Source organism: Ambystoma mexicanum, chromosome 9 (genome assembly GCF_040938575.1).
Source record: "Ambystoma mexicanum isolate Mex_15411 chromosome 9, UKY_AmexF1_1, whole genome shotgun sequence".
Classification (NCBI taxonomy): domain Eukaryota; kingdom Metazoa; phylum Chordata; class Amphibia; order Caudata; family Ambystomatidae; genus Ambystoma; species Ambystoma mexicanum.
Genome location: NC_090931.1, coordinates 263,911,653 through 263,923,652, shown reverse-complemented (window position 1 = coordinate 263,923,652; position 12,000 = coordinate 263,911,653). Strand labels below are relative to the sequence as shown.

Below are 12,000 nucleotides of genomic sequence, written 5' to 3'. Positions count from 1 at the left end.
CTGGTATAAGCCCCTAGCGTACTACAGTGGGAGCTTGGACCCGGTCATGAGGGGCCACTTCCCATGTGAGCAAAATTTAGCAGCCGCCGCGTTTGCCATCGAGAAAGCGTCATCCATTGTGATGGGATGCTCCATGACATTATATGTTGAGCACTCATTATTTGCCATATTGGAGAAGCCAAAAGGCACCTTGACCTCACAGAGAGCATCCGCATATGAGGTGATTATCTCAAATCCATTGATAAAAATAGTGCGATGCAAAACTGTGAACCCTGCTATGTTTATTGCTGAGCCAGTGACAGAGGGAGAACCTGTGCATGACTGCGCCAATTATGAAGAGTTTTATGATGAAATCCCCAGAGTAAGAGAGAATGATCTGCCAAGCGGAGAAGTCGTCTTCATTGCCGGGCATCGAGAATTGACCAAGAAGACGGGCAAAGGTATACAGGGGTGGCCGTGATCAAACACATGGCAAATGGAGAGTTCCAAGTACTAGTCGTTGCACAAATATCATCCCACTATTCGGCACAGGCTGCAGAACTAGTGGCATTGATACTCGCCATTGAGAATCACGCAGACAAGGAAGTAACAGTGTACAGTGACTCCGCCTATGTGACGTCCACCGTGCACGCAGGCCTGGCAAGTGCGCCGCTCACACCAAGGGAACAGATTTCGTGTCACGTGGAAACCATGAAGCGGGCACGGAAGCCAAGCGCATGGCATCCAAGGGTGAGACAATCATGGACGTGGAGGTGGCACGTACCCATGAACGAATGATGATAGCCCAAGCCACTCCAGAAGCCTATAGCAATATGGGGCAGACACAGTTAATGGACTCCAGTGGGAGGCACTTCAGGATGAGAAGAATTTATGGAAGCGTCGAGGGTGTTCTTTAAACCCCTCTGATGGGTTATGGAGGCAGGACAGCACTGGTAAACCAGTAATGCCTGTCACCCTTCTAAAGGTAGCGTTAGAACAGTTCCACTACCCTTTGCATATGTCAAAAGAAAATCTTGCGGCAACGCTCTCAGAAGACTGGTTCACGCCGAATCCAGCGGAGCATGTTGCATTCTTTATGTTCAATTGCATAATTTGCCAGCAATTCACCTCTGGGCACACATTGAAGGTGATGAGAGGAATAATTCCCAGACCTGAAGGGCCTTTCCAGCACCTGCATATCGACTATGTCGATATGATTCAGGTTTGTAATGGCTACACGTATTTAATTGTCGTGGTGTGTCCATCCTCTAGATGGATAGAAGCAGGGCCATGTACACACCCTGACGCTGCCTGTGCTGCAAAATTCCTGCTGAGGGAGGTTTTCCCAGGTAGGGGGTGTGTGAGGTTATGAGGTCAGACAACGGGCCCCATTTTGTAAACTCAGTATTTGAGCAGATTAGCTTGTTGCTTGGTATAAAGCACACGTTCTCATCGGCGTATCACCCAGAAGGCAATGGCATATGTGAACGGCTCAACGGCCTGTTGAAAGAAAGGATAGCCAAATTGAAGCTCACATTAAAGAAGGGATGGCTGCACTGCCTACCGCTGGCATTATATGCGCTTCAGAACCAGCCAGGCTCCGACCATTACCTCACGCCGCACAAAATTATCACTGGTAGAAGGATGAGAACCCCTCTTACCCCCCGAGATAGAGCTAGATGTGATGCCCAGCCTGCTAGGGAGGTTCTGGGAGCAGAAATGAAGAATTACCTTGACTGTCTTACCTCTAGTACATCTGTCATTTCAGGCCAGCTGCATCGAACGGCGTAAAGGGAACAGCACACCACAAACCACAACAGACAGTGCTGAGACAGGTGCAGCACACAGTCTTTGTGCACTACTCATCTTCCCTGGTGACAGTGTTTTGGTGAGGAACTTTACGAGGAAGAAATGGGACGAACCTCGATTTAATGGCCCTTTCATCGTAGAGTACTGCACCCCGTCCGCTGTCAAGCTCCAAGGAAGAAGAGCCTGGATCTTCCTGAATGACATCAAGCCCTTTATAGGAGAAGGCACTCCTACTACATCTACTGCCGAGGAATCCGCAGACAATGGAGAAGAACCTCAGCACGTGCAGACAAGATCTATGGCGAGGAATAAGGACGCATGAGCAGACAAGTTACAAGAACGAAAAAAAAAATATATAAAAGTGAGACTTTCAAAACAAGACAGTTCTTCAAACCAAGTGAAAGGTGATAAGGGGACAATTAAATGAACATTCAATGTAGCCAACAAAGAACTTTTGTGAATATCTTGTCCACACTGAACCTTTTCTATAGGCATAAAAAAGACAATAAGAAGCAAGCAAACACCCTGTGCAGCCAGAGGTGCAGGGTAAATGAAGAAAAACACGTATTCATATCAGCAAAAGCGTTAAGCTCATGAACATTTCAAAGCCACACAAAGCATTGAAAAACCTAAAACTCTGGTAAGCAACAGAACCGGACATTCCTGAGAACTGAAACTGTTATCCTGAAAGCATCCAGTGTCTAGACTTTGTTCACAAACTTATGGTACACCCCAGCACAAGCCTTAAGTGGGATGTACTCACCTACTTCCAATTAGTGACATTGACTTATCCATCACTCATAGGGAGAGAAACAAGTGTCACAGAATTCATCCAAGATCCAGAAAATAAGAAGGTAATCAGGCAACTATTGACTGTCATCACAGAGGTCTTCGCCGAGTTGCCTGAGCACAGTGACTCAAAGACCAATGCTCCCGCCTCAAGCAGTCATTGACGAAGTGACCTACACGTTATTCTTTCGAATCATTGAGGAGTGCCCAGAACTTGTCGGGAGGACCACAGATATACTGACGTTCATCAGAGATCCCCGAAACAATCATTTTCTAAACCAGATATGGAGTAAACTAAATAATGTGGTAGCAGACCACGCAGCAGGCAAGTGCAAAGACTGCTCGAAGCAAAAGTGAGACGTGTGATTGGGACCCAGCAAGGTGAAGCAAATGCCACTGTCCCCCGCAGACACGCAGCTAGCCCACAATGTTCTGATTAGACTGGTCACAGACTTTCCTGAAATCGTGGGAAGGCCGTCTGGTGTCGACGTTGCAACCTTCTTCAGAAATCCAGCCAATTTATTACACATGAAGACTCTTCTCCACGGAATCATGCTCCAGGTAGAACTGACCAACTTTCAGCAAGAATTCCTCAGGAGTCTCCAGTGAAACTTTCCACTGAGGGACAGATTGAGGAGATAAGCAAAGAAACTGTTCACGACAGCAAAAAACCTTGTGATTGAGACTCTGCAAAACGAATAAATGTCCCTGTCCCCTGAGGACAGCCTACTAGCCCACAATGTCCTCTTCGGCTTAGTAAATGACTTTCCGGAAATGGTAGGGAGACCTGCCGAGTTTGACGCCCTCACCTTCCTCAGAGACCCTGCCAACGCGAGAAAGATAGGAACACTCTTCTATAGCATACAGCTACAAATGGAACTGTCCAGCTTTCAGAGGGAGTTTCTGAGAGAATTCCAGTGAAACTAGCCGGCGAGGGACAGATCGAGGCGGCAAAAACAGATCGCACTGTATGGAAGACCTGTGACCTAAGAGCCAAAGAGACAGAGCAAATGTTGTTAGCACCCGAAGACAGCAGAATTGCCTTCACAGTCTTCTTTCACCTGATCGAGAACTTTCCAGAACTAGTGGGTAGACCCATCACTGTCGATGTGCCCACTTTTCTTAATAATCCAGCAAAGAATGCCCAACTTAACAGGCTCCTAAGAGCCATCGCATCACAATTAAGAAGCAATTATGGACATCCGCTGCTGAGGCGAGCCTTAGAAAGGAGAGATCCAAGATAAAACTCTTTAGAATCCCCAGCCGGGGGCAGAGCAAGGAAACAAAGACACCGTTTTTCATGCTCCCAACGTAGAACGAATCAAAAGGGGATAACTACATCTTGAACTTCTTTTCCTATTTTTCTTATTTTTCTCTGTTTTTCATCATCATCCTGCAGTAGAGTAAACGGGGGGGGGGGAGAGACTGTTCAGCAACTCGACCTCGAAGAACCAAGCGAAAGGAGCAGAGCCACGGACTTCACTGCCGTGTTTACTTTTTTCAACGTTTTTCTTATTTTTTTCTACCTTCTCATATGTTCACTTTTATTTTTATTTTTGTTTTTATTTTTTCAATGGTTTATCTATGCATGATGTGCAGCGAAGCCACCCTTTTATGGTGTCACTGAACAAATTCCTGCAGGTCCTCAGGGCCAAGATGAATTGGGAAGGTGCCCTGGGAATGCGTTGTATACACAAATGCAGGAAGAATGTGATGTGCTAAAACCGGTAGTTTAACCTTTTTCCATAGTCTAGCAAAGGATCTGTACTCCATAACTAGAGACTTCCGTCATCACTCGCAAGAGGGGGGACATTAAACTGCACCCACCACTTTAGTGTTTGCTGAACTTTTTAAGTAACGAAAATCAAGATAAGAAAAGAAATAAACTATTGACTATGGACTTGTTCGAGATGGGGGTTCAAACCAGTAATTTAGTTGTGCCACCAGTGGATGGGCGCCCCCGCTTTCCTGGAAGGAGGTGCTGCAAACTGTCCTTCAAGGCAATCATAGTTATATGTATAGTGATTATTGTAGTATTTTTGTCGTTAACAATCAGAACTGCATTTTTTATTGGTGCACGAAGCATCCCAATGTCTGTGCATCCACCAGGTAATGAGCGTCTGGGCCCCACAAAGGCACCCAGACCTTATATTGTCATCCCTGTCCCAAGAAAAATTGATGATAAAGCAAATGATTTACAGTTGAATTTAATTAGCAGTGATATGGAAGCACCTGAAATTATGAATGACGAGAAAATCTGGAGACAGGGTCAGCACGGAATGAATGACAACATAGCACTGTCCACAGCATGCACCCACACACTGAGTGCACACGAGCAAGGGCAAGTGTCAATGGCTGTGAGACCCCAGGCCGAACCGACAGAAAACAAAAAGATACCTGTGAAACAAACAGCTCCAGAGAACAGAGAACCAAGCGAGCAACAAGACAGAGATGGCATGACAAAATCCCTCAAGAGAACAGAGGAAGCCACAAAAGAACTCATGGGGAAGACACATGCGGTAGTCAAGTATGTGTTTCCGCTCATACTAAGAGCAAAGAAACTACATGAGGAGCTAAGCAAGAAAACTGCAGCAACTGTGATAACAAGCACACCTGCTCCAATGCCAGAAGTAACTACCGAGCCTCCGACACTGCCACATGTTGGAAGGATGATGAGCCACATGTGGAAGGAGGTCTATGAGAGAATGCACGAGGGAAGAAGAAGAAACACAAGACCTCCCCATAGTACTGCAGGGCAGGAAATGAAACCTGCCGCTCCAAGGATAATACCAGAGAAACTACCTGAACGAAAGAGCAGTACAGACGCATTCAGAGACATAGTGTTGGCCAACTACAGGAAAACGTTAAGAATCAAGAGAAGCCCATATGAAACGGACAATGAACTAAACGACTACTTGGACAGCACAGCCCATCTTGGAAACAACATATGGTACCAGCACATGAAGGAAGTTGGACGAAGACAATCAGAAGGAGAATGTTTCGTCTGTGCACTCCTGCCATACAGCATGGGAAAGCCCAAGATCTTCGTGGCTGTACAAAATGTCCCCACAGCACACTGTATGTCACACATAGCTATGTGCAACATCAGAGGACAATTCATGAGAAGAGATGCCTCATTGATATGGGCCAACGAAAAGGACTACCCTGATGAAGACGGGTTTGTCCAGGATATCAAAACAAGAAACAGGACGCATACCAAGAATCACGTTATTAGATATGAAAACCCTGACGTCAAAGGGTCAGGAATAAGGTGGGAAATAAACTCAAGACTGAATGTCCAAGGGAGAACGGCAGAAGAAGCTCAAATTTGGAAAGACCGAGGACAAATGCAGATCTAGGGATCAGTAGTTTCCCCTATCGGATGGGAGGAAGGAGTCGTAATCTGCCGAGCTTGGATGATCCTTGAAGCCTGCAAGGAAGCAGTAGGAAACTCACAGAGGTTATGTAAACCTCTATGGCCGAAGTTGGTGAAGCTGTTAACATGGGTCGAAGACAGGGGAGGGCCCCTGCAAATAGTACCGTTGGAGAACCCGAAACTGTGCTTCAGAAGTAATGGTACAAGGAAAATGGGGAAAAATCAAAACTGTGGACGAATATATGAGGCACCAGGAATGGCACAAGGAACCGCAGTCCTGATGGACCACTATTGGACGTGTGGATCCAAAGCATACATAGAACTGCCAAAAAATTGGGGGGGCATATGTACATTGGTCACTGTCCATGTTCCCGCACTGGTGATTCCAAAAAACGATCTGAATCTGGACAGCTTCCCGAAAGCAGATGCTCTTCTGAGAAGGAGGAGATCTGCAGAACTGATATCCAGAATGAAGAGAGAAAACTACTTTTCTGCCAAATCAAAAGCAGCATTCTATGCGATTCCATACAAACACATGCTGTTCAGCCTCACTTCAACAGTATTCACCACAATGCTCCTGCCACACATCCAAATTGGAGTGAATGCTAAATGGTTGCAGATAACCAGATGGGAGTTATTGCAGACCATCAACACCACTATAAAAGGATTCAATGCAATCAAGGAGGAACTAAGAGCAGTCCGGCTGAGGACTCTTCAGAATAGATACGTGTTGGACATGATCACAGCAATGGATGGAGGTGTTTGTGCAAAAATCGGAGAATCATGTTGCACATTTATACCATCGCATGATGAGGGAAATGGAACCCTCACAGAGGCCATAAGCATGTTGATGACTTTAAAAAACCAGATGACTGATGAAACGGACGAAGTGGATGATGACAGTTGGTTTGGGAACCTATTCCCATGGGTCTCGCAATGGATGGCCGATATATTCAAGTTTGTGGGAGCTTTGCTAGCAATGGTGCTGCTAGGAGTCTGTGGTGCCAGAAAACTGCAAAGAAGGCCATTGGGATAAAAATTGTGGTCGATGTTGAACCAGGCTGGAAGCCCAGAGACCTGACAGATGAGGAGATAAAGGACTTCGTGAGGGCCAGTGAATTTGCACTAGAGGGAACAAAATTCACTTATCCCAAGAAACGAAGAAAGTATGAAGTCAAATGGATTTACTGCAGTCCAAATGGACAATGCCAATTGATGACCTTGAACAAGGATGAGCATGTGAAAACAGCAGGAAGCTTGAAAGGGGTGATAAAGATATGGACACCAAAATTGCATACTTTCACACCTTCTTGTTTAAACCCAGGAGACGATGAGCAAGAAGCTGAGGAATCAAAGAAACTGAAAATAAAGGAGGAAGTAGGAGTGGTCGATGAACCGACCAGAGGGTGGAGTGTAGAGGAGGTCCCAGATACGACCTGCACCCCTGCCCCCCATTGCGAGTTGCCAGTAAGGTACTCGCCAAGGTATGTGACATACGAGGAGCAGCTGAATCAACAAAGGGCTGCAATGGGCCTCTGCCCTGTGTACATTAGAAGATCAATACCTGTTGAAAAGCCCATATCCATGCAACCCTGGGTAGCACGGTACCCAATCAGACAACCGTACCTGCCATTGGTACGAAACGACGAGTATTTACAGACTGTCCACGAGGAAACCCCGAAGGCCTTAATGGAAGGCCAATGGAAATAGACTAAGGGCCTGGGCAGCCCCGAGAACAACCAGAAGTGGCTACTGAAAGCTATGCATGCCAGTACCGACAACTGAAAGGATAATTGTAATGGACGAAGGGGAGAGACACTGTGGAAAACGTATGAGAATGGTGCCATGAGACAAGATGGAAGCAACCGCCTTATTGAACGTGTGTAAATAAGCTTGAAACGCAAGATGCTAAGTAATCGAGTCTGCTAGCAATGCTTAGTAGAAGTTAGAGCGGCAAGAGCCGACTGTATACATCTACCTCAATATAGCACAATGTACACGTGCGACTCCATTTTGTATAAACAGAAGTACTCCCAGGCGGCCAAGGCCTGACTGGCCAAGTTTCATATCCAGGCCCAAGCGGAGGAAAAGAGCGGGATCGAAACTTAACAAAGGATGGCTCATGCCGGGGAAATCGAGGTCAACCAGAGAAGGGGAGGTGAGCATGAGCTCAAGAGGCTCCAACTTCAAAGCATGCCTGCCCACCCGTGAAGGTCAAGATAAGAGAGGCCCATGCAGGTGGCTAAGCGCATACAGAATTAAATGATGCACAAAAGGTTGGAAACTGAAGCAGATTCACGGTGGACCAACATGTGACCAGACAGGCGCGAAGATGTACCACCGCCTGATGTCACCCAGAACCAGAGGGTGCCATAACTTTTCCTGATAAGAGACTACAGATCCGAGGCCATACTCAGCCAACTAATTGACACATAGCCCTAAACCACTGATTGATGGAAGGGAGGCAGGGTGAATCTTGGGACACCAGGCACCAGGGTGTCTATTCTGCATGCTGCTAATTAAAGTGGAGATTTATGTTTAGGGGCGTAACTCGCCCAATCACAAGGGACCATGTAATCTAGGGTCCTATAGACATTGTAACCAATGAGACGTCGTACTTGTAGTGACGTCAATCACGTGTGGTGTAGAGGGATGGGCATAGACGCCCACCCGATAAGAGTTATCCAATCCGTATGCCTTATTTTCATATACAGATATAACACCTATACTTAAGTTACCTTTCCCAACCAATTATATTGCATGATGATTTTTTATAGAAGTGTACGTCATTGATGACGGAATATGCCAATAAAAAAGGCTGTTTGACTGAAGTTCAGGGAAGTCGGGGCGAGACAGGTGTTCGCGATGCTGCCCATAAGCTGATGTATGTATCATTAAACGGACTTCCCTTTGCCAATTTACTGAGTCCTGATTATTGATTCTTGCCAGAGTATGCGAATCCTGTACTCCGTCCTTGCATGGTGCAGCTATCTTGTATTACAAGTTTTCGAGGATGAGTGCTGACCAATGGGCCCGTCAGTAATTACCTCTCCTCGTCAACAAGAGGAAGTTGATGAGGCGAGCGAAGCACCTATCGAAGAGGAGGAGATTGGCCTGAGGACCTTGGACCATGATAGTGCCATTTAGGTAGACATTAAGGATGACTCTGGAGGAGTCGAAAGAAGCCCTGCGCTTAATACCCAGAGGGTTCTAAGCGTGGACCCGGGGATCGAACCTGTGGTGCTCTTTGTCGTCTTGCTTTCAAGGCAAGCACGTTGCCCCTGAGCTATCTTCCCGAGCTATCCTCCCTATGGTGGCATTGGGCCAGATTCGGAAAACCTAGTCTCAGCAAAGAATGCACAGAGGATGTGCTTTTTCCTCAAGTGCACTGTATTCTCTAAGATCACCTGCACATTTCAGGGGAGTTGAGCAGCAACGCCAAATATGCACCGGCCAGCCTCCTTATGCACTGTTCTGTGATTATATGCTTGTTTGTTATGCATGTGTCGATATTTTTTTTATGTGTTATGTAAGCATATCATATGTGTGAAATGTTGTTTTTTAATTGTACCACACTAAATAAAATGAAAAATAAAGAAATTACTGTCAGAGTGCGCTCCCATCAACAATGAATGATAGGCTGTAAGCACCCATTTCGGAGGTCATTCTACAGTGACAGACGAACAGCCATGTCGCTGTGAAATGCAGGGCAAAAAAAACATGTTCTCTGTGTGAATGACAGAAATGTAAGTGGGGCAGCAGAGGTTCAGACCGCTGCTGCCTTGCTTAAAAACTAAAATGGGTGATAGGGTCAGCAAGGATGCTGCCATGCAAACCCACTGCACCGGTTCCCTATAGGAGAAAGCCTTATTTCTGTGTGCATTTGAAAAGGACATCCTGCTTGTGAACACGGGATGGGCTTTAACACATGAAGAAACGCCACTGATGTGTGCAAATGCGCAAAGAGAGGGAAAAGGGCGTATGAATGTGCGCATACATGCCCATTGTGAATAAGGCATGGTTTGTGGCACAAGTGATGAGATGTACTACCGCATTACCCGGGCTATACAATATTTTGGGAATCAGTCCCATTCTTTCTGTTAAGCACTGACCCCAAGGCTTTGTGATCGCTTTCTGCGTTCATGTGGATGATGGCTTGCTTGCATTCTAGTTTGGGGTTTGGCAGTTTTAGTGGGACTTTTCATTGGTAGCTTGTCTGACCTTCCCTGTTGTGAGTGATTGGAGCGAAGACAGAGGGTGTGCCTTGAACATTAAATGAGGTGATAGTACCAGTACCTCCTGGATTGGACTACAGATTCTGGAGGCCTAGACCTCCAGGTTGTTTTGAAAAGAGATTTAACCACCAAACCCTCCTAGGTTTCCTAGGAAATGTATTTTTGCTCTGTTGATTTATTTTCTCCTGGAAGTTAAAGTACAATTTGAGAAGCAGAACACTCGCGTCCATGTGCGCAGGAGAATCAGTACTAATTACCAATTAGTACAGGCAATCTGTATCCGTAAACTGACCGGGGGTTTCTAAATGTACACACACATTTATTTGGCACTAAAGACTTGGCATTCATTTGGGGCTTCTTCACAGACAGATGCCAACGTTTGGGAAATAAGCTGAAGTCTCTTACCACGGCGGTCAGGCTTGGGATCAGCTTGACGGAGTTCTGCACCTCTTCCTCTGTGACTTCCACCACCGTGCAGTGCTCTTCCTCCAGAGGCAGGGGGTCCTCGCCATACTTTGTGACCCAGGGATGCAGCTTCAGAGAAAAGAACAGGGGCACAAGGTCACACAGGAATGGAGCCAGTCACCAGGGGCACATCAACATATTCCATATTTAGAGATCCTTATTCATATGCGTGCGCAACACTGATTACGTCTTAATGATGGCCCTACAGCGGGGGCTCGCAATCTACACTGCCCCCTGTGAGTGGCACCATATTGCAAAGGACTCCCAGGATGCACTGGGCTCGTGCCACAGAGCAGACCTGAGGTTGATGATTATACTGGAGGAACCAGGCAAAGATTAAACAGTGTCCACAAACTGCATACACAGGTGGAAATCTGGGTGAATAAAAATGAGCTCACTATAATTCTTTTCTTTTCAATAATGTTTCCCTCATAATTCTTTTGCACCTGCATTGTGTAAGTTCCATGATGCTCAGGCCATTGTACATTGATATGCCAGGCAGTCCAGGTCAGCGATAGAAACACACGGCATAGTGTCGCATAGCACACCCTATGTGCCACGGGATCTACAGACCAACCAGGACACTGCAGGAAGGTTTAACTATCTATTCACTCCAACAGGATGGGTAAGGTAAACTCGTATCGGGACTGGGGGAAGCAATCTACGAACAATGCGAATCCTTAAAGTGTCAGGATGGTTTACCAAGGTCCAGTCTTGCAGAATTCTGAGCTGCCCTCTTATACCCTAAAAAAGAGTCTCAAAGGTGTAGCCCCAAGAACATTTCTTATCTCCAATTTAGGGGTATAGTGTTCTGCATGGTTCTTGAAACATAGTCTTAGGGTTGTGGTGGCTGGACGGCTTCTCGACTCTTATCCATAGTGTCAGGGTTGTAGCCCCATCCGCTATCGACCTCCTAGGCGATACATTTTCACACACTACTATTATCAAATATTTCTTCACCGTTGCGTAGGACTTTTGTCAGGGTGTGCTATTTTAAATCCTAAGACAACCGAAAAAGCCCTCTGTTTCTCTGCCAAATACAATTGGTCAATTGATATTCTATTGATCAAGCTCCTGCACAAAAATATATTGAATGAAAAAATAAACAGATCACAATAAATCACGAAATAATTCAAAAATCAAACACATAAAACAAATTACATCAAAAAGCACATTACCTATACATACTTATCAAATGTCACACATTGTGTTAAGGACCTAATAAAAAACATGATTTAAGACACAAATCGAAAACATGATACAAAATAAGTGCGTTTGACAAATTCTTTAGAGACCAAGAAGGAATAGCAGTGTGGAAAATGCACCGAATGGCAATTTTCATGCTTC

At 45.8% G+C, this 12,000-nt stretch overlaps 1 protein-coding gene across 3 annotated transcripts in view; it reads right to left on the bottom strand.

Moving 5' to 3' along the window:
- Positions 1-12,000, bottom strand: part of LOC138487944 (calcium/calmodulin-dependent protein kinase kinase 1-like) — a 1,547,719-nt gene that overhangs the window by 312,483 nt on the left and 1,223,236 nt on the right. For all 3 annotated transcript variants that reach the window (XM_069614593.1, XM_069614594.1, XM_069614595.1), the window contains one exon: positions 10,594-10,722. In XM_069614593.1, the coding sequence (XP_069470694.1) occupies positions 10,594-10,722 (129 nt within the window). The remainder of the gene's footprint in view (positions 1-10,593; positions 10,723-12,000) is intronic.